Source organism: Leptodactylus fuscus, chromosome 4 (genome assembly GCF_031893055.1).
Source record: "Leptodactylus fuscus isolate aLepFus1 chromosome 4, aLepFus1.hap2, whole genome shotgun sequence".
Lineage (NCBI taxonomy): Eukaryota > Metazoa > Chordata > Amphibia > Anura > Leptodactylidae > Leptodactylus > Leptodactylus fuscus.
Window position 1 is genome coordinate 56987596 of NC_134268.1, and position 27511 is coordinate 57015106.

The following is a 27511-nucleotide window of genomic DNA, read 5'->3' on the forward strand; positions in this document are numbered from 1 at the left end:
AAATCCCGCCCATGAAACATTGACATCTCCGCTCCCCTATCAGCTGACAATCCTTCCAGACAGACAGCTCCTGCACCCAATCCTATCAGACACCGCCTCCACCAAGTCCACGCCTCAGCCCCGCCTCAAAACAGCACTCACAGATGACTGGCGTCCGCTGTAGCCAATGGCAGGCCGAGACGGTGACAGCACTGCAAAGCGGATTGGTGGAGGCGCTGAAGGCATCAAGCAAAGAGGCGTGACGTGGGCGGAGAAAGAGGAGTGGCTAGCGGTGGGCGCGTCTCCCGCGGCAGGTTCGGCTGCATCGCAGCGCATACACTACAATGGCTGCTGGAGAGAGGGGAAAGCAAACAATTTCCAGGCCCGCAGCGTCCAGGCAAAAATATGGGAAAAAAATTATTAAAAAATCGGAAAGGCACCTAAACCCCGGAAATCGACCGCAGGAAGGATGTTAAGGCTCCCGCGGTGAGTTTGCAGGGGGTTTGGACTGGCGCAGCCACCTCTGAAGCATAAAAAATCAGGGTTATTTAAATTATGGGAAAGGGGGGACGAGAAAAGGAGGAGGAGGGGGGGGGGGGAGAAAGAGAGAGGAGGAAAAAAAGTTATTGGAAATCACCCCCTCCTCTCCTCCTGGTGCAGGGACTGTATTGGGAGAAAAATCCAGGGGTGAAAGAGGAGAAAGTTTCAGAAGAAAAGTCAACTTTCTGCTAAATTCTCTATTTCTAAAGAAATTAATGAGGGCTGGCATGATGAGCTGCACTAAGGGCTCACTTGCTTCTAGATCTGTCGCCTCTGGGGACTTTTTGCACTTTTTGGGGCTCTTTGACTCCATTGGAAGTAGTTTGGGAAAGTTTGCAAAAAAAAAAAGTTTGCTGGGAAGTTTTCGTTTTTCTTTCTTTCACTTAATATTGTGACAGGAGCAGAGCGGGGAGAGGAGGGGAAGACATTAAAGCAAAGGGAGAGCGAGCTGGGCAACAAAAAATAAGTGCAAAAAATCTGCAAAAATCACCCGTTCACCCCAAAGACCCCAAACCTCCCACAAAGTTACTTCAGGGGCTTCACCTTCACCCTGTGCTGTCTAAATCCAGATCTCTCGGGTTCTTGCACTGTTTCCATGCTATTCTGAGGAAGTGGGTATGAGGAGCTAAGTTAGGTCAGGAAAGTTATCTGCTCCCCCCTCCTCATCTGTAATAAGGGAGGGGGGGTCCGCTGACTGCATTGATACCCCATAGCCCCCTGAAAGTGGATTTGTGCCTGGATTCTGGCAGAGGGAGATGGAGGACGGGTTACTGGGACAGCTTGTTGTCAGTATCATAAACAACCAAAATGGAGGGAGAATAGAGGCATAAAGCAAATAAAAATCCTAAAAAAATACTTAAAAATCCCCAATTGGGTTACAGGGAGCGTTTTTGTGAATGGATCCGTTTCCTGGGTGACCCCCTGTCGTTTAGGAGGCTCTTCAGGCTGTGATTTATTAGATTTAGATTTATTTAGATTTTTTAACTCTTTATAGTGTCTATAAGTTTTTGACCCCACGACATAGTCGCCGTATTGGACTTGCTGGGGGGATTTTGGATTAAATCTGAGGATTTGTGTTGGGTTTTAATAAGCGTGTGGGTTTTCTTTTTACAATCTGTACCTAGGGCTTTTCCCATTGGGCAAGGTCCATGCATGAGAGCAATAATTAATGAATGTGTTTTTAAGTGGTGATGTAAATTATCTCCCTTGTCACTTTTCTACAGGCTAAAAAAAAAAAACTTATCTTTGCAAAGCCAGCTCTTGCCTCCCCCCACCCCCCTGCTGCTGTGAAACACTCAGCCATTGCATTGCTGTGCTGCAGCCCTGTGCTCTTGATAGTGGAGGACTGAGCTGATGTGAACAGGGCAGAGGAGCATCTTTAAGTGTTTGCTTTATGTTTAGACCCCTGCTCCATTTCACCTGCTACTTGTGTAGCCTTCCTGTGCCTGTAGAAGGAGATGCATAGTGGATTGTCTGCAAGGAGATGTAGTGTTGCTGATGCTGCTCCCACGTGGGGTTGGGGAGCTTTATATAAGTTCTCATCTGCACATGAATGCTTCTGTGTAATCCCACACAACAGGCAGGCAAGGAAGGGTTAATAGAAGTTGCACGTGTTACACTGATGCCAGTTATCCATATTTTACAATGTCACGGTGCGATCCATGTCTCATGTATGAGTAGTAGAGGGGTAGAATACTTTGTGCCTGTTCTTAGCATTCTTCTATGTACTCTGAATAAAGTGATACTTGTGTATTGTTTGTTTTATTGTGTTATGTTATGTGTTGTATGTATCAGGGACACAATGTAACTGCTTAGTTTCCCTCCACTTGAGAGATGCTCTGCAATGAAAGGATCATGTGTTGTGGTGGGAACCTGGTGACAGGGATATGGCCTCCATGTTTTAAAGAAAAAAAAAAGCATGTAAAACTGGTCAGATGTGCTGCTTATAATATTTCAGAGTAAAAATGTGGAAATCTGACCGGTGAAGCTCATTGTTTAGCAGAACTACCCTGATGACCTCAATCACACACATTGTACTGTCTCTTTATTCCTATATTCATATATAATATATTTATATATATTGTCCTATATTCATAATGCAGTTATTTGTATGTAAAATGGCAATGAATCTGCATAGATACACTTCTGTATCCTAAACTTGCGGTTAAAGTGCAACATTTACTTAGGAATTGACTATTTCTGTGCATATCCTGAATATATAATTTTAGTTTTCTAATACAAATTATTGTGTTTTGGGCTTGTTATGCTACGTGATGTCAATGATTCTAGTTTTGGACACTTAAGTTATTAATATTTAATACTTTGGAATTTTTATTATTGTGATCAATACAATAGTGAAAGGTCTAACTGAACTTTACCACTTCTGTTCATAAGAAGATACAGCTTGTATCTGCTCAGATTGACCATAGAGACCTCTCTGTATGTGATAGTTTATTAGCAATGTCCCCTCATTGATGATGTAACAATGTTGCATTGAGTTTTTCTGCTGGTTGCAGCCTGTGTGTGTTGTAATGTGTACACATCTCTATGTCTGGGCTTTGTGTTGACTGACTGACATGTTTTAAATATCCATGTAAAGTTGGGCCTGTTCCAATACGTTTAATTGCAACCATTTATAGGTGACCTGCATTACAGGCACCATAGCTGAAGGATGATCACGTGCTCAAGCGAGAAACATTGGATTGTATTGAAACTTTTGTCTACATCTTATTGTAATGTTTTTGTGTTGTTACACTGCATAATGTGTATATAAAAAGACTCTCCTTGACGTTGGAGATCCATAAATGCAATTATTTGTTATTCTGGGTAGTAAACTAATAAAAGAACTATAGAAAACGTGGCTATTTTCTTTTTATTTGTGTATGTTACAATAGTCTGTACAAGTAACCACATTGAGATTTGCCCCATAGACGTGGATCAGTCAGAAAATGTATTGTTGTATGGTTATTGCCTGGATCTGATGGGTTAATAGTCTATATACGTAGAATATGAATTCTCTCTTTATGCTTTATATATAATTTATACATGTAGTGATTGGTAAAAGTATCACCCTTTTGTCAAACTTTTTGCTATTTTTCTATAGAAATGTGGACTCTTCTGCATCACAATTATTAATTTAAACAAAAGGGAAAGTTTAAAGAATTTAAATCTATAAAAGCAAATTATGTTTCAAAGGATGATATTGGTATGATATTAAAAATGTATAGAAATGTTATTACATTTTGTCTAATTGAAATAAAAGGACTTAAAAGGAATCTGTATGGAACCAATATAATATGATAAAGTAAAGCATTGGCTGGGATAATAGATAGACATGTAGTTTGTGTTATGTATTGAAAGATATTGTTTGCCTTGTACAAGTATATGTTGTTGAACCTGAGGACGTTCTATTGGTTGTAAGCTTCCATCTGATTGGAGCTTTGTGTATGTCAGTTGAGAATTCTGTGACATTTGTAGCTTCCCTTGACCAATCAGAATGTACGTGTGAGTATCGTAATATGACACTGCTGCAAACACGGTTGGGCAAGGGAATTGCAGGGCAGACACTCTGGAAGTTGGTTCAGCATCATTGTATTCCTGTAAAGTTACAGCCTAGACTAGAAACCAGATATGTGTTGCATGTGAAGCTTGTAATTGTCACTTATTGTCCTTTTTTGGTTTACGCGATTTAATTAACATAATTTTAGCAATAAATGTCGCAGTCGCTTTCTGCACACTGTCATTATTCTGTGGTAAGGCAGCAATCTTCTCATTATTGAAGTAAATAATATATTCTTGTAAAGGAGACTGGCTGATCATTTATTGCCCTGTAAAATTGCTCTGTGGCTTATGTAGCATTGACCGTTCATTACTAAATGATATATATTTAATAGTATATTATCTGTGCGCCTATTAATTTTAGAACCTGCTACTTAATATAAAGGGTCATTTCAAATTTTTTTTATATCGATATCTTATTTCATGAAATATGAAAATTATTTTAAAAAAATAAGTTAACTATTCTAAATCTAGATGATAGCTCTTGAAATCTGCATGGGTTATTATAACCTAATATAGCCCACGTGTTGCAGTAGTTACTTTCTATATATTTTTTTTTTTATTGATACATTGCACTTTATTTCTGAACAGTTTAAAGTTTATTGCAAATTGTAATGTCTTTTATTCCAAGTGTTTCCTTTTGTTACGGTTTGTGCCTTTGGGTGATGTATATTTGTAGCCATCGTGGTTGTATCCTATACTTTTGTTGAGGTTACTGCAGGTGCTTGCGATAAAAGGCAGATACATACTAAAGTAGAAGTAGCAAGACACAACGGAGCACATATTTGTCTTAGATTGACACGTATGTAAAATATATAGATACATTGTATCTTTCGGTAAGGAAAACAAGTTTCCTTTAAGAATTTTATAAGTGCACTCAATGGGAGGGCTAATACAGTGCACATATTTAGTATTCCCCAGACAGGGAAAACAAACACAATTTCAAGCCTTTTAAAGCTTATAAAGGTGTTGTAGACTGTGTGTCTATGTGAAATGCTGAAAATGATTTCCTCTGGCAGAAACAAGCATCTTCACTATAATTTAGGTCTAAAAATACAATATATGCAAGTAAGAGTCTGTTCGGAAATATATTAAAGAATAGAAGTTTGTCTTGGGCGGCTTCTTTATCGATGAGGATGTTTTCTACTAGAATAATGTGGGGTTTATGGCTTTTTTCCCCCCATCGCTTTACAGTGGGTGCCAAGATCTTGCCAGAGAACCCAAGAAGAGTAGGTGTTTCACATAGGGGTCCTGAAGGTTTGCATATGGTGTCCATAATATTAATGTAGAAAACCCTTGTTCACCATGCGGAATTCCTTTGAAAATGTATATTCCTATGTAGTGGGTGATCAGTATGGCGAACTTATAGGGCTATAAATCTACAAACTGCAAAATGTACGATTTCTATACTTCTGTATGAAGCGGAGAGGACTACATGATGTTACTTACATAAAAGAAATAGTCTGTAGGCAATATATGGCAAAAATTAGTTTCTTCAATGCCATGTCTGTTTTTAATGTGTGGTTTTATTTCTGTTGGTCATGTAAGATAAAACTTGAAATATTCATAAACCGATACAGTATTTTGTGTGAAATCAGATAAGTGAGATATTAAGAATTATCCTATGAGTCAGGGACTAACATAATAGGAAATGTATTAAATGAACTGTGCGATTTTCAAGAATGTACATATTTGGTAGAACAAAATTCAAGAATTGCATAAGGTCACTAATGGAGTAGTGTGAATAGTTGTTTGGTCACATAATAAACTTATCACCTTGAAATATAGTCTGTATGGATTTATTATTTAGAAGACTTTTCTTTGAATATCTTCATGATTCACAATGTGATGACTACTTACATGTCCTGAATATTGGTCCAAGTTAGTTAGATCACCCTGTAAATATGTTCTTTTTGTATTCCTGTACAAATACTATTTTGATGCATTGATAGTTACTTACAGAAAGTTTAAGAAACTCTTACAAGGATGACAATGTCATCCTTTGTATTGATCTCCTATGTTATAGGCGGTCCATTCACTTCATTTACAAGACTACATCTTGATGTTTAATAACTAAAGAATGATTAGGGATCTCTATGGGCACAAGGCTAATTCAACAATCAACTTAATTCAATGGACTGTGAATTGTATAGAAAAATCTGATCTCTTAACTATGTCCCTGTCAGAAATTGTGTTTTACTCTTTCACAGAGTGTATGATTCGGTTAAGGAAATCTATTCTATTAAATGGCAAAGTCTATTACAGATTGTAGTTTGTTTGCAACAATGCACGCTGTTACTTGCGTGCCTCTAACAAAAACCTACTTTCCACTTGCCTTTGCATCTTTCTACCTGCACATTTGTTCTGAAGCATGGCAAGGAGGGCTGCAATTTTCTGCAATTACCTATAAACTTTACTGAAAGTTTTGCTACTCTATGAAAACCATTTATTGCTGAGGACATTTGTCAGGATGGGTTCATCATTTAGTGACTCTTCAGTTAAGTCTTTGTTTTGTGTTTTATGAGAGCTAAAGGGAGGTTTTACTGATTTGTTTAAGTATTCAATTCTCTATTGATTCCGTCTCCATTGGGGAGCAAAGGGGTTTGGAGACCAAGAAAATCAGGATCTGAAAATGTGACGTTTAGAGACTGTGTTTAGTGATATACCAGGTTTATAAATTAAGAAGTTAACAGACTGATGTCTTAAAATAAGGTTGTGACAAGCACATTTACAAGTATGAAAGTTTTTCAGCAGTTTCCTAGTGTTACCAAAGGACTGTCACATATTTGAGAGTAATCTGACATGCCATAGAAATGAATTGCTTTTAATCCTTATTCTCCATCTGACCTGTGCCTGTCGCATTACTGAATGCAGCTCTTGCTATAAGTAATTGTGTCCTTCAGAGATCAAGCCATGCAATGCAGTAACTACATGCTGACCCCTAGAGAACAGACATTAAGGTTATTCAATGGCCGTTTGTCTATATGTAGTTACTTAATTTCACAAACTAAAGATAGCATATGGTGGACATAAAGCAATGCTATGTTTTGATATCCAGTCTGATCCCTTAAATCCTTTATAGGGTTCCTGATATGCTTTCTCCTTCCCAACTCTGCACATGAGCAAGACTTGATAAATAGCAGGAGCTTGGGAGCCAGTAAGCTTAGAAAATGGTTACTTGTTGGATGTGGTCTATAGTAGTCGTAGTCGATCAACTTTTTGGATTTGGGGTTTTTAAGGCAATAGACAAAATTGTTACAGTTCACAATTCTGTTAAAATAATACATAGAAGCCTGCAACGATGATTGCAAACTATAATTTATGTATATTGTTCATTTCCATTGATCAAAACACAGTAGATGCCATAACATACCTTGGTCAAGCTGCACTCAACGACAGGTCCTGTAACATGGGCTATTCTCTAACTGGTGAACTATCCTTGTTGCAAAGGAAATAGCAAATAAAGACAATCCCTAATAAACCATCAGGTCCACCTGTAAATGAATTATATCCTGCAATAAAACAATTTGGTCATACTGACAAGTGCCATAACTCATGATGACCATCTTTTGAAATTGTTGCTTTGGTATCTATATAAAGTAATGTAATGGCCGATTGAGTGTCTGATGTCTTTTGGTGTGAAATTTTTGGGTTCAGATCGCCTATAAAATGTGGTGAGGCAACCAACATAGAGCCTCACAGGGGATTTAACTTGTTAATCAATACATTTTCATTATGTCAACTCAATAGGATGTCTTAGAATAGTATAACTTCTTGAGTTTGCTTTGCTGAATGGTTTTTAGAATTTAGCAGGTAATGATTTTTCAATCTAAACAAGTAAACCGTCTAGTGTTCTGATCCTTCGGAGCTAAAGATGGAGACTAGAGACACAGGTTGTCAGGGCAGCGAGCATGCATTTCTGCTGTAACACAGATTTAATATATGTTTAGTTACAGATCAGCTGTTCTGATGTCTGGTTAACATCCAGATCTAGGTAGATGACTATGCGAGATGCCAAGCTTTATCTGACAATGCTACCGATGTAAAGTGTTTAAAGCATTTTAAGCTGCATTGCTCAAGATGTGCTTGTTGTGCTGGTGTAGCTATATCCGAGATGACCATGTATTAAAAAGAAAATCCTGCTCAGCATTGCATTTATCGATATGAGACTGCATTAATGCAAAGTTGCCTTAGTTCTGCTCCATTTCACCTCTAATTCAGTTCATTAAATGTACAAAAATGTTCATCGGTTTTAGATTAAAAAGCAATTGTGCTCGAAAAGTGTTTATAAATGAAAGTCATTGGTATAAATAAAGCTTTAGCCGTGATTTAAAAAAAATTAAGTGATTGGATTTGGCCAAAATTAAACATCCCCTAGTGCTGGTGTTGAGTCCTGTCTCCGGGCTAAGGGACCTCCTTTTTATCTTGCGTGGTTGAACCTGAGAACTATGCTGGTTGCCACAAAATGTGTTGTATGTAGTTGTCCCTAAACAGAGTTTTCCTGCTTTTTGCAAGTAGAGGTTGTTATATGCCGTCCCATGCTGGGACTTCTGAAACGGTGACGGTATGGTTGTGCATTGGCACCCCTCCTCTGATAAGTGGCACCAAAGGTGTCTGGCAGCTTCTCGCCCTTACTCTACCGTGGAGGTTAATATCCTCGTTCTGCGGAACGTGTTAATGGAGTGAGAGGTGATTGAGTAAGGTAATTTCTGGCCAAAAAATCTTAGGCATTAGTAGTAATTGCCAGACATATGTCTTACTAAAAAGTTAAAACATGTCAATTACAAATTATAATGTTCTAAAAATTAAAAAAAAAAAAAAAAATGGAACGTGCAACTTCGGTAGGATTCATGGACATAAAATTGGGCTAAGCTGTGGTTTACTGGTGACTTGATTATTGTAGCTGAGACGCAAGATGTTCACGTCTAATCTTTGGACCACCATCTCTGCAAGACAGGTTTGTGGAGTGTTTTAAAGAGGTTTTCCAGGATTAAGATGTTGATGAACTATTATTAAGATAAGTCATGAATACCAGATCATTGAGGTCCCATAGATTATCTGGTAGCAGGAGCTATGGCTTCAGAAGTGGCACAGTATACCACTCTCTCCACTGTGCAGTGGCCATGTCTGGTTACTCCAACTCAGCCACCTGTATGTCACTTCTCTGCAATGAATCTAAACAGATGCGTAGACTGGACAATTTTTCCTATTATGGCGGAACGGTGGCTCAGTGGTTAGCACTGCAGCCTTGTAGCACTGGAGTCCTGGGTTTGAATCCAACCAAGGACAACATCTGAAAGGAGTTTGTCTGTTCTCCCCATGTTTGCATGGGTTTCCTTCCACACTCCAAAAAGACATACTGATAGAGAAAAAAAAAAATCCTATTTATGTATATGTTTTGTTAAGCTTGTAAAATACTATATCATCAGTACATATGTAATTGCAATATAGTAAACTTTATTCCAGGGAATTGTACTCATTGTGTTAATGGGATTTTCTATTTGGTTAAAGGAGTTATCTAGGATTAGTAGACATGAACGCTTTCTTCTTCTCAGGATGTGATATCAAGTCGGTTTGGTCACATGGCATTGCTACAGCTCAGTCACATTCAAATGAATGTGATGTCACTTCCTAAAGAATAAAGAATCCATGTCTTCTAATCCCAGATAACCCCTTTAAAAGTGGAAAATAGCATATAATATGAAAATTAACCAGTACTGCCACCCTATAAATGTTCCTCTGCTCCAGTGCCACTGTTTCAGTGGTCACCAGTGTCTTAAGTAGTCTTGTGTCATACATGTTGGCATCTCCACTATGGCCATAATACTGCAGATATTTTAGAGTGATTTGCATGAGTGATTGTAACCAAAAACCAGGAGTGGAGACTACACAGAGGTAAGATATAATGGAAAGACTTGTACTTGTTCTGTGGTTTTATTTTACTAATTTTGATACAAAATCCCTGATACAAAACACTAACCGTTCACTCACATGACATGTAAATGCAAAACATTGACAGGTGCATCTCACTGTGCTGTTTGGTTTGCTTGACCACTCCTCAGAAAACTCCATAGATTTCAATTCTGGCACTTAGATGGACCTGAAATGTACTTGCACCTCTTTATAAATTAGACACGTCACACCAATTTGGAGGAGATACAAAGCTGACATTAGAAACACCACTCTTGATAAATTCCATCCATTGACTACCTAGCTCTTAGACCCCAAAAATAACCCCATCAAGTATCATGACAGGTTGTAAAAACCTTTGACTATGTTTTGAAGGAAGGAGCGTATGCATCTTCAAGACCTGTGATACCCTTCCAGGAATTATCTTTAGGTCTTCTCTGTTATTCATTTACTTTCCAATTCTGTAATCCTGCAACATTTACTACTGGGGCGCACAACAGTTGGGAATTAAACAAGCAGCATTGGTGTAAATAGTATTTTAAGGCTTGGTCTACATGTGATGCACTTGCAAATGGTCAGCCACTATGTAGAGTAGCAGCAAAGTATGCAAGAATTAAAAGGCTTGTAAAAAATAAAAGGAAAGAAAAAATCCATCAAAATGTATGCACAAATACACTCTGCATGCACCAAATTGCAGCTTCCCTGGGTGGTTGGATTTAATTTGTTCACGGGTGCAGCATCAAGTGAGGTGTCATTTAGCATCTTGAACTTTCTAACACATCCCCTTTAAAATGTGTCCCCAAAAATGACCTGATGTCACACTGTAGCGCCCTGCATAGACTATGCCTAGAAAATGTTCCCATGAACCTCCATAAGTTAGCTCCAGTCTATTGCAGCCTATGGCCATAACTGTGCTGTAAAGCATATCACTAAATGTTGCTAACAGAGCAGAGGAGAACTCAGTCAAGATGGCTGCCACCATAATGTTCAAAGAATAGAATGAAAATATCTGCAATCACAATATCAAAACAGATTAGAAAAAAGTTATATATGCTTTATAGAGATGAGCGAACACTGTTCGGATCAGGCGATCCGAACAGCACGCTCCCATAGAAATGAATGGAAGCAGCTGGCTCGGCGACCGGCCGCCGGCAAAGTGTACGTGCCAGGTGCTTCCATTTGTTTCTATGGGAGCGTGCTGTTCGGATCGGCTGATCCGAACAGTGTTCGCTCATCTCTAACGCATTATCTAGTTTTCAATTAAAAATTAAGATGCATTTCCGTTTAAGATTGCAGTCTGGGCGGCAAAGAGGGAGCGAACCCACTACCATTCCTTGTTTAGTGCCAGCCATGTTCCTCCATCACTTAACTCATCGGTCCCTACTTTCCTCAAGCTCTCTTGTGATCTCAGCTGCAAGAACTGCACCAATATACAGGAGTCTAATAACACCAGCAATGATAATGGTAGACCAGTAATGCAGAGAAGAATTCCAGGACGTGCGCAAGGGCAACAGTAGGCTAAGAAACAGAAGGGAGGAGTTTCATGTGGAGGATCAAAACTTGAGACATGGCAAATTATGTTGCAATTGCAAACGGTTGTGCATAGATTGGGATGAAAGGCTAGGAGCATAAACTTGGTACAAACGCTTTAAACAAATCTTGGTTCTGTGCAGAAAAAAAATCATTATTTTTGGGGGGGATTTGCCACAACAGAATTAAGAAATGCGTTGCCAGAAAATTATCTATTTTTTAAAGTTTTCTGCTAAAGATATATATATATATATATTTTGGGTTAGATTTTTAAAATGTCTCTATATTTCAAAAATTCCTAAAAATCCTGCAGTTCTGACTTTATCCACTAAGCCATATAATAGTCTGTATTCTATAGGAGATTTCTACTTAGTGATGATCACAGCCATCATGTATATAAGACACAGAACCCACCAGTAAATAGAAGATTTCACAGCTTATCCACTCCCCTCTCTGCACAATAACCTCTGCCCAGGTCACAGAGCATGCCTAGAAATCTCTCCCATACAAGTGAATAGAGTCTGTGTCTGATGTCATCTATAGGAAACTGGAAATCACAAAATGCTTTAGTTTAGGGTAAAAATTTGCAATTACAATATTTTTAGGATTTATTTTTTTTTTTAAATAGAATTTGTAATTAGGAAAATTTAAAAACCACCAGAAATTTATTAATTTGCGTTTTTATGTTAAACTATTTTTAACAATATGTCATTTTCCGGTGACACATTATCTTTAAAGCAGGACAACAGTGACCCATGAGTATAGTGTATACACGGATGAAGTGAATTTATTATCAGCTGCTCAACTCCTAAAGCAAATAAAGTGCCATTTATACTTCCATCCAATAATCTAGCATTGATCTCCAGAGTTGTTATATTTTGTAAGATTTCATGAGGTTTTTTTTGTTAACTCTTTGATTCCTCTGAGATATACAACACCTGGAATTTATCACTTTGGTCCAAGTGTCTCCCATTCTGCTTAAAACATGCAGAGAGAAGTCCTGCAAGCAGGACCTTTCTCTCCACCAATTTTGGGCAGAAACCAGCAGACCCCATTGGGGTCCACAGGTAACTGCTTTGGAAACCTGAACGTTAGTGTGAACCTAATGTAACTGAGATCTTTGAGCTGAAATAAATATCTGGGACCATTTATACTACAAAACTAGTATAAAAGAGAAGTCTTCTGGGGCTCATGGGCCCCACCTACAGAACACCTTGTCACAGCCAAAAATTTTTTACTGCAAGTGTTGTTTTGTTTAAAAAAAAAAAAAAAAGTTTAAAAACTGACATTTGCAACTTTTTTACACAACAGTGGCATAAGAAGATCAGAAATCTGCACCACAACCAACAAGAAGAAAACTAAAAAAAAATGAATCTCTAGACAGGAGTATATAAGATTTTTCTTGTCTGTGAAATGAACTGACCCATTATTTTAATATTCATTTTCTTTTGGCATTAACAACCATTGTGCAGTATTTATACAGTAGCTGTATAAAAGGAAATGTCACCGGGAAATTACCTGTTTTTTAAATCATGTTTTTATGTTAAACATTTTTAAAGAGGACATTTCACACCCTCTGGTACCCATGGTTTTCTATACCACTGGAAAGCACTGACAGCATTGATGGTATGTACCTGGTTGACAAAGATATCGGTGGCGTTAGTTTTGGCATCGATATCCTTTCACTGTCAGAAGGGCGGGCCTTACTGCCTAGCGTCATGGCTGGACAGGAAGAAACACCTGCTGTGACAGTACAGTGCCATAGAAGAGTACAGTCAGGGGGGTGATGACGCTAGGCAGTAAAGCCCACCCTCCTGACAGTGGAAAACTACGGCACTGATATCTCCGGCACACATTGGGAAAGCTTACAATGCGCTGAATTCAGCCTATCAGCTGTCTAGAGGTATATAATGCTGCAGATGCCAGAAGATGTGAAAGGTATTTTTAATAACTTTTTGGTGCTGTTTTTAATTTTCCATGTTATGTATATTAAAAAAAAAAAACTTGCAAATGAAATGTAACTCCACTAATCCTCAAATAGTTTGTGACTTCCTGTCTCCTGGAGATAGACTATAGACATGGACCAAAGGAACAATGGTGTGGAGCAGACCTTATTGACTTCTGTTTAAAAGTTGAGAATCAGAACTAAAGGCTCTTGAAAAATTCTTTAATGTAGAATATAAAAATTGGCTAAAAAAGTAGGTTAAAGAGGACCTTTCATCAGATTGGACACAGGCAGTTCCATATACTGCTGGAAAGCTGACAGTGCGCTGAATTCAGTGCACTATCGGCTTTCCCGATCTGTGTCTTGGGTAAAGCGCTATCGGTCCCGGTACCGTAGCGCTTTACAGTCAGAAGGGCGTTCCTGACGCTCTGTCAAGAACGTCCTTCTGCACAGCAGCGTCTATCGCGCTGTACAGTGTGAGCGGGGAGGAACTCCCCCCTCCCCTCCTGATAATACTCGTCTATGGACAAGCACTGTGAGCAGAGGGAGGGGGGCGTTCCTTCCCGCTCACACTGTACAGCGCGACAGGCGCTGCTGGGCAGAACGACGTTCCTGACAGAGTGTCAGGAACGCCCTTCTGACTGTAAGGCGCTACAGTACCAGGACCGATAGCGGTTTACCCAAGGCACAGATCGGGAAAGCCGATAGTGCGCTGAATTCAGCGCACTGTCAGCTTTCCAGCAGTATATGTAACTGCCTGTGCCCAATCTGATGAAAGGTCCTCTTTAATTTCAGGTGACACATTCCCTTTAAGCGGCCATTTTTTGCTGGTTTTCTGCTGCCACGTTTCTTTAATTTGCAGCTCGGGCAGTTGCTGGCGACCAGTGGCAGACGGGACTGACAGAAGAAGCTCCCCCATTTCTTTGTCAATTAGTCACACACAACACCCCAGGACTGACATACACATCTGTGTTAGGCCATTCCGATTTTAAGGGTCATTACATACTGTAACAATTGTAATAATCTATAGAATAGAAGTTAACGTTATTTGTATTGCACAGTAATGAATGAATGAAATGCCCGTTACATTATAAAAATAAAGCAATAAATTATATACAAACAAAATTAGTACTAATAAAAACAAGCCCATTTTGCAAAAATCAAGTCCTCATAAAAATTTTAAAAACTTTAGCTCATGAAATGAGGCTGCACAAAAATGACTTTTTCCCCCCATAACACATATTTATATTTTGCAAGAATGCTAAAAAGTTCATGAAATAATTGCATGTTTGACAACTTTGCATGTGTACTGACCCTTAGACAGCAGGAAAAGCCGTATCCGATTAATGACAGTACTTTGTTGGGCGGCTTCTATACTTGCCAAAGAGTGACTGATTTATTTATCTTTTTATTCCATCATGCGGCTTCATTTTCATGAAAATCAGGATTTTATTCTTATGTAAATGAGCTGACAGAGCTTTAAGGGCTGGTTATCTAGAGCAAAGAGTGAAGCCCTAGTAGAAGAAATTCCCTAAAGCCCTTTTCAGCCTATTTGCATAAGAATAAAATCCAGATTTTCATGAAAATGAAGCTACAGAATAAGACCAGGTTCACATCTGTGATCATTGCCCATTTGGGGAATCCGTCCCCCATTCCGCTTGAAAAAAGTGGAGACAAAAGTCCCGCAAACAGGACTTTTCTCTGCATTTTTCGAGCGGACCCCATTATAGTTTATCGGGTCTTCAGGTAACTGAACGGTCCCGAAGAACAGAAACCCGAGCCCAAGTGTGAACGTAGCGTAAAAAAGACATCTTTGGAAAGTGTAGATCTCACCCTACAAGTTACTGTCATTAGTCTGATACTGCTTTTCCTGCTGACAGACTCCATTTAGATTGCCTAAAATTTTTGTTTTCAGGATAATCTGCCCTATCTGTGTCCGTGAGAAATAACATTGTTTCTTGGCATTTATATGACCTGCATTTTGTAGTAGTTTTTCCATCCTCAGGCTCCATATTTCTATAATAATTTATATAGGCACATACTGTATAATTTGATAGTTCAGTGAGAACAAGACCGATTTCTGTTTAGAGCAGGGATAGGAAACCTTCGGCTCTCCAGCTGCTGTGAAACTACAACTCCCAACATGTTCCATTCACTTCCATGGGAGTTCCAAGAACAGCAGAGCGAGTATGCATGCTGGGAGTTGTAGTTTTGCAACAGCTGGAGAGATGTACGTTCCCTACCCCTGCTTTAGAGGAAAGATGTAGAGCGAATAAAACCTCTATTAAGATGTATTGCAACTTTTTTTATTATGATCTCCTGATGTATTGATGTTTCAAAGTTGATTGAAAGGTTAGTGACCATTTACTTGTTTTTACTGCAGCAAAAAGTTACTATTGAACAGTTGCCTTTTACCATTATCTCCACCAACCCCCACCAAAAGAGCAAATAACAGTTAATAAGTTAGATGTTACCTGAAAGTCCAATTCATAAAACAAAAAAAACCTGCTATAACTTTGTCATTAGTGTCTAAAATATCTGTATAGTATAAAGTCAAAACTGTTCTTATCCATTGATAGAAGTGCATATTCACACAACCTATGCACTTTTTCATGGCAGTGTACACCCAAGCGGTTCTGTCTATATCGGTTGTGTTAATATGTACATTATTTTGTATGGGGTATTATGCTGGCCGTAAAAATAAAAAAAAAAATAGATATATAATGTCTATCTATCTATCTATCTCAAACCCTATCATGTGAATAAGTACTTTGTTGTTATATATTTATTATGGCCCCCCTTGATGTGTTTTTTTTGTTTTGTTTTGTTTTGTTTTTAGCTGGAGGATGTTGTGCAGATTTACTGATTAGAATTACCCTTAGCGGGTCATACCGGGGTAGTTGTTGTTAAAGTGTTAATATCACTATTCCGGAGCTTGGCAACTCTGACTTCCGAAAAATTTCTGCAACAGTACTCTAAAGCTATCATATTTATCTTGTAGATGGATCGTGGATTTTGCCCCTTTAATGTATAAGGGTGAAATCCATAGTGGGATGACATGTTAGGCAAGGCTCACATCTATGTTTGGGTTTCCGTTCTGGCGGTCCGCTTGGGGATCCCCCAAAACAGAAAACTAATCCGCTTAAAAAAAGAGGTTACCTGCATAAAACTCGTGGACCCTATAGACTATAATGGGGTCCTTGTGGTTTTTGCTCAGTTTCCACCCAAAAAGGGCCAAAAATGCAGAGAGGGGAATGGAATCCCTGTACAGAGAGCCAACGCTTGTGTGAATTCAGCCTAACACCTTCAGTTTTCGCTGTGGAATTGCAGAGGGTTTACGAACAAATCTATAGCAAGTTTACTTCCCTGCTTAGCCTAAGGCTGCTTTCACACGGCAGTGATTGTGAGCCAAAACTAGGAATGGAGATTGCCATGCTGCATGTAATAGGGTTAAAACAGCAGGCGTGCACTGTCGCAGGATCACCAATTGGCGGCGAGCCACTCACTGGGCACTCCTCCCAAAGGTCCGCCAGGACTGTGAGCAGCGTTCAGCATCCTCAAAATCCGGCTTGAAGTGTTATACAGCGGACACTTACGTGGTGTCTGTTTAACCCTTTAGCTTTAAAAATTCTAACAAAAGATCAAAGTATTGCATTAAATAATGTTTAGGACTCTGAAGAGCAGTTTTGTGTCTTATTTCCTACTTATTGAATTGCATTTATGATTCCTACAGGAAATACTACGGATTACTTTATTAGCCCTTGCCCTCACTGAGAAAGTGTAATAGGGTCACAACAAATAGGGGCTTATGTACAAAGATTGGAACTCCGCCATTCTTGAATAAATCTCCCATGTGGGTTACACTATTCCTGACTCCTATGTTTTTGAGTGGGCTCTTTGGGCTGAGTCTGGTTTTAATATTTTCTAGATTAAAGACCTGGTTCTTTCCATTTTTGTAAACGCTTCCTGATGAGAAATGTCAGATGACTTGATCTAAACAGTTCATAGCAGAGTATTTCTGAAGAATTGCCCTTGGAGGGCATTGTAAGCATTACAAACTCAAGGTACACTTTGAAAGGTCCAGATATTTTTAAGTATGCATGTACTTTTAATATGTGCAGACTATGGGGTTGGCGATATTGTAGTAAACCTGGCCAGTCATGACTGATAAGTGGTGTGGACTATTAACTTGACTCTAAAGACAATTGTGTTTGTCATAAAGAGGTTTCGCACCGCCATTTCCTTGGGAACATTTATTCCAGCAAATCCACCGCAAAAATTTGTATCTATTCAAACACTTGCATTGCAGACCTTCAACTTAATAGACATGATGCACATTTTAAAAAAACTCTGCATGTTCTCAAAGCTACTTAAAGGGGTTGTCCAGGCAAAATTGGACAAACCCTTTAACATTTAAATTAGCCAGGGGCAGTGAAAAAAAAATGCCCCGGATGCTCCATTGTCCTCCTGCCATGTCCCGTTTCTTCTGCTCTGGCGGTTTCTCCCAAGTCTCCTGAGTTCCGCTGATTGGCCTCAGAGGTCACAAGGGCGCTGAGGTCAATCAGCTGCCTCAGGAAGAGACCTGTGATGTCACAGGTACTAACATCGTATAACCTTCACTGATTGGCCTCAGTGGTCACGTGACCGCTGGTCCAATCAACAGCTTTAGCTGAACTCCAGAAGAGACCAGTTGAGCAGAAGATCCGGAGCACGCTGGAAGGACATGGCAGCATCGGCGAACAGCGGAGTATGAATTTTTTTTTTTTCACTGCTCCCAGCTGATTTAAAGGGGTTGTCTATCTTTGCCTGGACAACCCTGTTAAGAAAAATATCGTACACCAAAAATCCCATGAATTTGTAGTATCATGCCTGACCCAAACATAACTTTGGTGTAGGTCCACATTGGACATACATGCAGGAATTAATCTGTCCTGTTTACAACAGATTTATGCTAGGTTCACACTAGCGTTCAGGTTTCCATCCTTCCTATAGTGGAAACACTATACTGGGTTCTGCTGGGTTTCTGTCCGGGTTCTGCTTGTTTTATACTGATTTTAAGCGGATTCTGCAGGAGACTCCGCCACAAGTGTGAATTGAGTCTTAAACAAATATCATCCACGGGTTGTACCAAAAAAAACTTGCAGCATGGTTTGACTTGTGGTACAGGCTTTCTGTCCCCAGAAAGCCAAACTGTGCTACTGGGTTCTACCACAACTTTTGCAAGGGATGAAAGCAGGCGCACTCCCCACAGCAATTATCCACTAAATATCCATTGCATGTGATAACTTGTTCCATTCCTTTTAACATCTTAGAGGATTTTTCAACCTACTACAGGCCTCTACAGGCAAATTGGCTGCACTTGTGTAATCCCTTTGGCACCAATGCATTTTAAGGACATTCCACTTGGCAAGACATTCATTCTTTTTTTCCAGAAGAAGAAAAATTACTTTCCTGGGGCAAAGACTCAAAACTAGCTGGGTCACCTGGGATGCGAAAGACTCTTGAGTTTGTGTGTCACCACTTCTGGTGGCCTGTGCTGGCTAAAGATGTTTAGGATCATATGACCACCTGCCCCACGTCTGAGACAAATTCTCTAAGGTGAAACCTGTAAGCTTCTGGTGTTGCTAGTTCTTGTTGCCCCTTGGCAACACATTGCTATGGACATTGAGTCCCTTACCACCTTTTGTTGTTTGTATGATATGGATGGTGTTCCTTTTTTTATTTTTCTCAAAGATGTTTCACTTAATTTCCTTGTCCTCTGTCTCATCCGCTACCTATCTGGCAAATGTATTCATACAGCATACTGCCTGTTTACACGGCTTGCCATTTCATATTGTTTAGAATTGTGGTGTACTATATGATATTCTGGAGAACTCTTCTGTGGACGTCAAAGTAGACTGTTTCTTATTCTATTGGTCAAGGTCAGATTGTGGAGCACTGTCTTTGTCATTGTATTTATGCTGTAGCAAGGTGATTGGGTAAACCTTCTGCCCTGAATGAATTCTAGTACTTTGCACTGGTGCTACTCTAGCTGCTTGGCTACCAATACCAGTTCCACCTATGGAGGTATCTACCTAACAACATCCCCACAGCAAAGTCTAGGTCTGTGTGCAGAGGTTACGTTGCTAGTCCTTTTAGAGATGGCCTGAAGTCAAGCCAGTTTGGTAAAGCACCGAGTCCACAACCTGCTTACCATATGGAAGGAAGGATTTGGTTTTCAGACTATTGCTGGACACCTCATGCTTGTCCTGAAGAAGACACCCACCTGGCGTTTTATGCCGTTGTTCATGTCCTTGAAGCAATAAACAGAACCAATTTATCTTAACCATCCACATCATTTATTTTTATTTTGTTTTTACGTTTATTATGGATCTTGCTGCCATTAGCGCTCTATCATTTCCCATTTTTTCTACTTTTTTCTTCTTACCGTATGGTCACCTTAATAAATGTTTCAGGCTGTGCCAAGACTAACAATGGAGACATCATTTCTTCAGTACCTGTTAGAATTTTATTCAGTTTTTAAATTAGGGCTGTAGTACAATTTTTCTAATTTGTGAGATTATGAAATGAAGCAGTGTCTTCCAAATGTCACCATGGTTCCCATTGTATATGGTATATTATTACGGAAGACATCATTTTGGACAGTATTCAGTGATTTGTATGGGTTATTTCCCCCCCCCCCATTTCCTTCTATACTTCCAGTGTATACTCCCTCTCGTAGTTATCTTCCTGTTGCTATACTAGTATAGTAGTGTGTCTAGCGGATTGTATTCTGTGTGTATTAGCCACTGGGCCACAATTTTCAGGATGACGTTGTGCCATAATCTGTATATTGGACAGCTTCTGTTTCGTCTATAGTAAAATGAATAGTTTGCTCCATGCAGTGAAATTGTCAATTAATATGTCTGATGTGTAAAAGCATAATTGTACGGATGAATCGCAGGAAATGTATCGCTCACTTCAAAGCTCCTTCAGAATGACTTGGTACATAACTGGGTGGTTAGAAAATGACAACCTACAGGACCTCCATCTAAATATACAAATGCAACTGTATTCCTTATATGTAAGAACTGTACAGACTATACTTTGTAAGTTGGCCTGTTTGTGCCTTAATTTTCTCTTGCCTTCAATTTTTTGGAAAAGGAAATAGAGGCCTGACAACTTTTTCCCTGACAACCTCTTTCCCTTTATATATTACATAGGTCCCACTTCCTCTCTTTGCTGTCATTGTCATTTTTCAACAAGATTCTTCCTCTTGCTTTGATTGTAGATTATGGAAAATGTTTGTCAGATTATAACTATAGACAAATGAGATCTCTAGAGAGAGGTATCTAATATTCTTTAGCTGTTTATGTCTAGTTCACACTGGTGTTGACTCTCCATTGTTTTGGGTCATCCGAGGACCAGAACAACGGATAGGCGGACTGCTGAAATATTGGTTAAATATCAGACGAACCCCATTGACTATAATGTGGTGTGTGTTATAAAACTGAAAGTGGTGGACAAAAAAGCTGGGTACGGAGGACACTCGTCCGCCGATTTCACGTTTTCCTTCAGAGATTCTTCCGCAAATGTGTACATGGCCTTGTTCATTTCTTCATGAAACGATCTTTTCTAATGAATAGAGTCCTAGGCAGGGAAGAAAATATGGATGAAAGATGACCCCTAACGGTACACATCACTCTGTAAGGGTTTGCTTTAATGAATATGATGCTCGCCTATTTAAATTATTCTCATTGTGCCTTACAGATCTAAGAAAATGGAAACTTCTACCGTCTGGTCTCCTCCAAGAAGCGCTAGCGGGACAGGTTAAGACCAGAAACAAGCTAAAGTGAGTCCAGGTGTGAAACCATCGGAATCTATCCAAATACATAATTTTAAGTATGATTTTTATTTCTCTTAATAGGATAGTATTTCATAACTGCTCTCCTGTACCATGAGGGTTAAAACTGAACTCAACCAAAGGTTACAGACAACCTGGAGCTAATTCGTAATGAGACCCAAAAATTAGAGAATTAAAATGAAGCGGACTTGGATTGCCACTTCTTGCCAGGCTTCACCTAGACTTGCCATTATTTCAAGTTGTATGTTCAATTGTAGCACGGCAACTGCATCCAATACCTGTAGCTTGGCCCCAGATGAGTATTAGCACCCTAAGGGTTCCTGTACAGGTAATAGCTGGCAGGCTTTGCTAAAGTTTTTGCTGCAAAACCAGGTGTTGATAATAAAGGAAAAAAATTCTATTTTTTTTTTCTAATTCACTTCTGGGTTTGGCATCAAAATACCTGCACTGCATATAGATGCCATAATATATTGCCTAGGTCGTGGTAACTGTATTTGCCTCAGCTGTGTCACATTTTAAGTTGTGGTATATAGCATACAAGAAGTTTCAACTGTAGTAAGTATAGGTGGTAGTGTAGCCAAAAACACATACCACAAGCCTGTGTGAAGTCCTGTAACGCCTTTCTCGGTCAACCAAGACACTAATTCTACTTGTTAAAGCCCCTTGTTTATGTCTTACATCTTGTGGCTATGGTATGCTACTTTCCCTTTCAGTGTGACCTTTTCCTTTAAAATATATTAAAGGACCTTTCATGGATTTGGGCACATGCGGTGTTATATACCGCTGGAAAGCCAACAGTGCGCTGAATTCAGCGCACTGTCTGCTTTCCCGATCTGTGCCCCGGGTGAAGAGCTATCGTATCGGTACCGTAGCTCTTCATCGTCAGAAGGGCGTCAGGAACGTCCTTCTTCGCAGCAGCGCCTATAGCGCTGTACAGTGTGAGCGGGGAGGAACGTCCCTTCCCTCCTGATAATACTTGTCTATGTACGAGCACTGTGAGCAGAGGGTGGGGGCGTTCCTCCCCGCTCACACTGTACAGTGCGATAGGCGCTGCTGTAGAGAAGGACGTTCCTGACAGAGTGTCAGAAACACCCTTCTGACGATGAATAGCTACGGTACCGATAAGATAGCTCTTCACCCAGGGCACAGATCGGGAAAGCAGACAATACACTGAATTCAGCGCACTGTCGGCTTTCCAGCGGTATATAACACCGCATGTGCCCAAATCCATGAAAGGTCCTCTTTAAAAAGTAAATCCATCCAAAATATTTTGACTTGTCTGTGGTTGGTTGGGGGATTCACACTAGCATTCGAGTGTCAGTACAAGACTCCATCCCAGATTCTGCTTAAAATTGGCAGAGAGAAAAGTCCTACAAGGAGGAGGTTTCAGTATAAAATCGGCGAAAACCCAGCAGACATCATTATAGCCTTTGGGGTCTATGGGTTTCTGCGTGTAACCACTTTTTAAGCGTCCCCATGTGGACTCGAAGAACAGAAACCCAAACACTAGTGTGAACCTAGAGTACAGTAACATACTGTGCTGCTGTCTTTGTTCTAGAAATTGGAGCTCAAAATTCTTGACTCTTCTTTCTAGTAGACCAATTTTTGGTGAATTTCACTTTTAAGTTAACATAGTGTTATAAATGAACTTGCTGCAGTAGTCTAAGAATGAATAGGCTAGCCACGGGGAGAATTTCATGTTCATCAGCCAGTAGTAGACTATTGGGTTTGTCTCAACTGTATAAATACCATTTACAAGTCCACAAAGTCTAAATTATGGTTTGGTGTAGATTTGAAGCCATGTTCATATCTGCATTTTCCATTCTTCTGGACCTCTGACTGTTATCTGAAAAACGGATAATGGTAAACTATGGAAATAATGAAGACAAACAGAGCCCAAAGGATCCCATTGACTGTATTGGAGTATCCCAATTTAAATAAAAAAAAAAATCACCAGTTTCAACACTTAGGTTTTTTTTCATCCGGTGATTTCTGACGTGTCTGTGCCGGATAGATGCCTATTGCAGATGTGAACATAGCCTTAATAAGCTTTAATACTTTGCTACAAAAACGATGTGTTGCTGTGGTTAATGTAACCCAGCTGAGCTGCAATTGGTGTCCTACTGCCTATTGAGATAAACATGCCCCCAGTGGTGTGTGCACATTTTATAGTACAGTAGGGTGAAGTAGCTGTTGGATAAACTAGTATTAATGGAACAACTAATACTAAGAGCAATACCATAAGTGTGACTTGTTAACACAAAATGGTAATCTGTACCTTTTAATTTAAAGTATTGGGACTACAGGACTATATATGGGAGAACACCAATATTACAACACTGGTTTGCTATCCTATTTGTCAATTCAATAACAACCTTTCATTGCATCATATTCTGCTTTGTGTCTGCATTTTTATATTTTTATTTTTTTTGTTTCTGCTTACAGTGGCATTGCTTGATTTATTTAGATTGCAGCTCCTTTGTGTCATAGTTTATTATATATTATTTTTCTTTTTTCAGTCCCCTTTTGTTTTTTTTTCGACCACATGGAACTTGCGAAGCCACCAAAAACGCTGTCACTTAGTGGAGTTGGGCAGTTGCCAGTTGTCCAACAAGAAGGCCTGGTTTAGGCTGCGATGGCCACTGTCATTCCCGGTGATTTGTCAGAAGTAAGAGATACCCAGAAAGTCCCTTCAGGGAAGCGTAAACGTGGTGAAACAAAACCAAGAAAAAACTTCCCTTGCCAACTGTGTGACAAGGCATTTAACAGTGTTGAAAAATTAAAAGTCCATTCATACACTCACACAGGAGAGAGGCCCTACAAGTGCACACAACAAGACTGCACCAAGGCCTTTGTTTCTAAATACAAATTATTAAGGTATACATTCTTATTTCTCTTTCCGCTTGCATTACAAAATTAAGTTTTACGCGGTGTTGGTTATTCCTCACATCCTCAAACTCCTATCACATTTGGGTGCTCTTTTATTTGCTGATGTACCAGAATAATGTGTCTGTAATGTCATGTGCCTACCCTTAGGGTCATAGCTATAAGGCCTTAAAGGCAGCCATATACTTTCAGTAGGTGTTAGAGGTCTTCCGGGCAAAAAAAATCTAAAAAAAAATAATAAATAGGTCTGGTAGTGCTACCAATAGATTAATAAGTACACACATACCTTTAGCAGTCTTTTGAGTGATTTCTGAGGGGCTCCTGGCATCTTCTGCATTTGTTAACTTGGGTAGCTTCCTGCTGTGTAACTTCCTGTGTACCTTCCACACTACCTTCCTGCCAGTGCCCCCCCCCCCTCCTCTCTTACTCTATTACACCCCCCTCCCTGTCTACCTAGCTAAACTATACCCCCTTCCCCACTACTAGCTCTTCCCAACTATCTAACTCAGCCTTTCCCCCCCACCCATTGCAGGCTCTTAGGCCATTTTGCTCCAGGGCCGACATCACGTTGGCATGACAGCTGGGGGCCTTGTAAAGGTTCCCTGGCTGGTCTGCAGTGATTTTCTTTTACAGGCTGCTCTATGCAGCCTGCAAAAGAAATGACAATTTTTTGCTATGTATTGCAATGCTGTAATGCATTACATTAGTGATCAGACCCCCTGGGGTTCAAGACCCATAGGGGGGTCTAATAAATGCAAAAAGAAATTTAAAAAAGTTTTAAAAAATATTTTAAAAATTAAAGTTTTAAAAATTCAAATCACTCCCCTTTCCCTAGAACACATATAAAAGTAGTTGAATACTGTGAAAGACATACATGTTAGGTATCACCGTGTCTGAAAAAGCCCACTCTACAAATCTATAAAAATAATTTTCCTGTACAGTAAACACCGTAGTGGGGGGGGGGGGGGGAGTCAAAAGTGCCAAACCACCATTTTTTCACTTTTTTGCCTCTGATTAAAATTTGAATAAAAAATGATCAAAGCAATAACAATTCCTCAAAATGGTATAACTAAAAACTACACCCCGCCCTGCAAAAAAAAAAAAGACTCCCTATGCATCCCTGTACACGGAAGTATAAAAAAAGTTATGGCTGTCAGAATATGGCAACTTTTAGAAAAAAAAATTGGGAAAACCTGATACGGCCCAGCCTCACCCAGACTCTACCTCCAGCGGCCCCCGGGTAAATTGAGTTTGAGACCCCTGGTCTAGAGCATTATGATCCATATACAAAGTGCGTTCTCTCAAGTTGTGAATGGCACCTGACCCAAGACATGAGGAGAAAGGCATTGTCCCCAGTTACAGTCATGTCCACCTGGTGCAACTTCAAAATGCAGTCCTGGAATGAATTGGAGTTTGAGGATGGAGGAGGACCCAACACTCTTGGAAAAACCAAAGTTTTAAACCAGAGACTTTTTCTTTACACTACTGCCCATTGCAGCTTTTATTGTTGTACATTGGATTATTTTTCAAATTTATAACATTTTATTGCCGTTTTAATGTTAACAAACAAAACCAAGAGTTCTAAAGGGTAAACCAATGCTCCTTAAAGCTTCTGCATCACTATATGTTGTATCTTCTTCTTGATTTTAGTTGTTTACGTGTTTTTATCTGTGTTTAAAGGCATATGGCTACACATTCTCCAGAGAAAACCCACAAGTGTAATTATTGTGAGAAAATGTTTCACCGGAAAGATCACCTAAAGAATCACCTTCATACGCATGATCCCAATAAAGAAGCATTTAAGTGTGAAGAATGTGGAAAGAACTACAATACCAAGCTGGGGTTTAAACGTCACTTGGCCTTGCATGCTGCTACAAGTGGAGACCTCACATGTAAAGTATGCTTGCAGACTTTCGAAAGCACAGTGGTGCTGCTAGAGCACCTAAAGACCCATGCAGGCAAATCTTCCAGTGGTGTTAAGGAGAAAAAACACCAATGTGAGCATTGTGATCGCCGCTTTTACACCCGTAAAGACGTCCGCAGACACATGGTAGTGCACACTGGGAGAAAAGACTTCCTTTGTCAGTATTGTGCACAGAGGTTTGGACGTAAGGATCATCTAACCCGTCATATGAAGAAAAGTCACAATCAAGAACTGCTGAAAGTGAAAACGGAACCGATGGATCTGTTGGATCATTTCACTTGCAGTGTTCCTATAAAAGATGAGCTGCTTCCCGTGATGTCCTTATCTTCCAGTGAGCTGACTTCAAAGCCATTTACAAACAATTTGCAGTTGAACCTCTATAACACGCAACTTCAGTCCATGCAGAGTTCTGCAACCACACACCAAATGGTCGCTCCACCATTGTCTTTGGGCATGCCATGCCCTATAGATATGGATCCTGTCCATCCTTCTCACCAGCTATCGCTGAAATACCCACTCAATTCTACCTCATATGCAGTTTCAATGCCTGATAAGGAACAACCATTGAAAGTGGAGATTGAAAGTTACCTTATGGAATTGCAAAGTGGCATGACACCCGCCTCCCAGGAGTCTCCATCTTCATCTAAGCTAGGTTTGGATCCTCAAGTAGGACCATTAGATGACGGTGCCGATGGAGTATCCCTCTCTAAAAGTTCTGTTTCGATTAGCGAACCTCTCAACGCATCATCATTGGACTTCAATCAGCTGTTTAATTTCATACAATCCAATGGTCCGCCGTACAGTGCACCGGTATCAGTTGGGAGTTTAGGAATGGGCTACTCTCAAGAGGAGGCCAGTTCATCAATGGCACAGCTCCCCCCACAACCACAGGATCCTCAAGACCCTAGCAATAATATATGTTTTGGTCCTCTACACTCACTATCCTCCGCTTTTACAAGCAACCTGAATACAACCACAACATTGCCACGATTTCATCAAGCTTTCCAGTAGGATTTAATACAATGGATTGATTTAGATAGCTGTTTTTTTTTAATCTTAGTGCCAATGAAAAGGCTTTTGAAACACCCGATAGTCTATTCATTAACAATCTCAACAGTACATTGTTAGCTTTTCACCTTTTTACAAGTGTCTTAATTGTTTACTTTTGGTATAAGACGCCTTACTCTATGTGGTTGTATTTTTATACTGCCAGCTGTGTCTTGTTTTAAATTTTTATTTCTACCTGTAGAAATAGGTTTTCTTGGCTCAGGCTCCTATGAAATTATTCGTAGAAGTCAAAATTCCACTTAAAGAAGAATCGGTGGCTAAAATACTCGTATTTGATGGCTGTCTACGAACACATACTGCGTTGCTGTCAACAGTGACAAAGAGTCAA

The 27511-nt window shown here is 39.7% G+C and overlaps 1 protein-coding gene across 2 annotated transcripts; it reads left to right on the forward strand.

Annotated features, from left to right (window-relative positions):
• The first annotated feature begins 324 nt into the window (after nucleotides 1-324).
• PLAG1 (PLAG1 zinc finger) lies at nucleotides 325-27159 on the forward strand. Of its 2 annotated transcripts, XM_075272139.1 has the most exons (4): nucleotides 325-465; nucleotides 21212-21303; nucleotides 23825-24182; nucleotides 25872-27159. In XM_075272139.1, the coding sequence occupies exons 3-4, from the start codon at nucleotides 23941-23943 to the stop codon at nucleotides 27124-27126; spliced, it is 1497 nt and encodes a 498-aa protein (XP_075128240.1). In that variant the 5' UTR covers nucleotides 325-465; nucleotides 21212-21303; nucleotides 23825-23940; the 3' UTR covers nucleotides 27127-27159. The 2 variants fall into 2 exon arrangements, with proteins under 2 accessions (XP_075128240.1, XP_075128241.1); XM_075272140.1 differs by lacking the exon at nucleotides 23825-24182 and having other exon boundaries at nucleotides 21212-21343.
• Nucleotides 27160-27511: the final 352 nt, after the last annotated feature.

Coding starts and splice junctions, on each gene's coding strand:
- PLAG1 (XM_075272139.1), top strand. CDS start 23,941: ATGGCCACTGTCATTCCCGGTGATTTGTCAGAAGTAAGAGATACCCAG. Junction 24,183..25,871: donor TCTAAATACAAATTATTAAG/GTATACATTCTT, acceptor CTGTGTTTAAAG/GCATATGGCTACACATTCTC.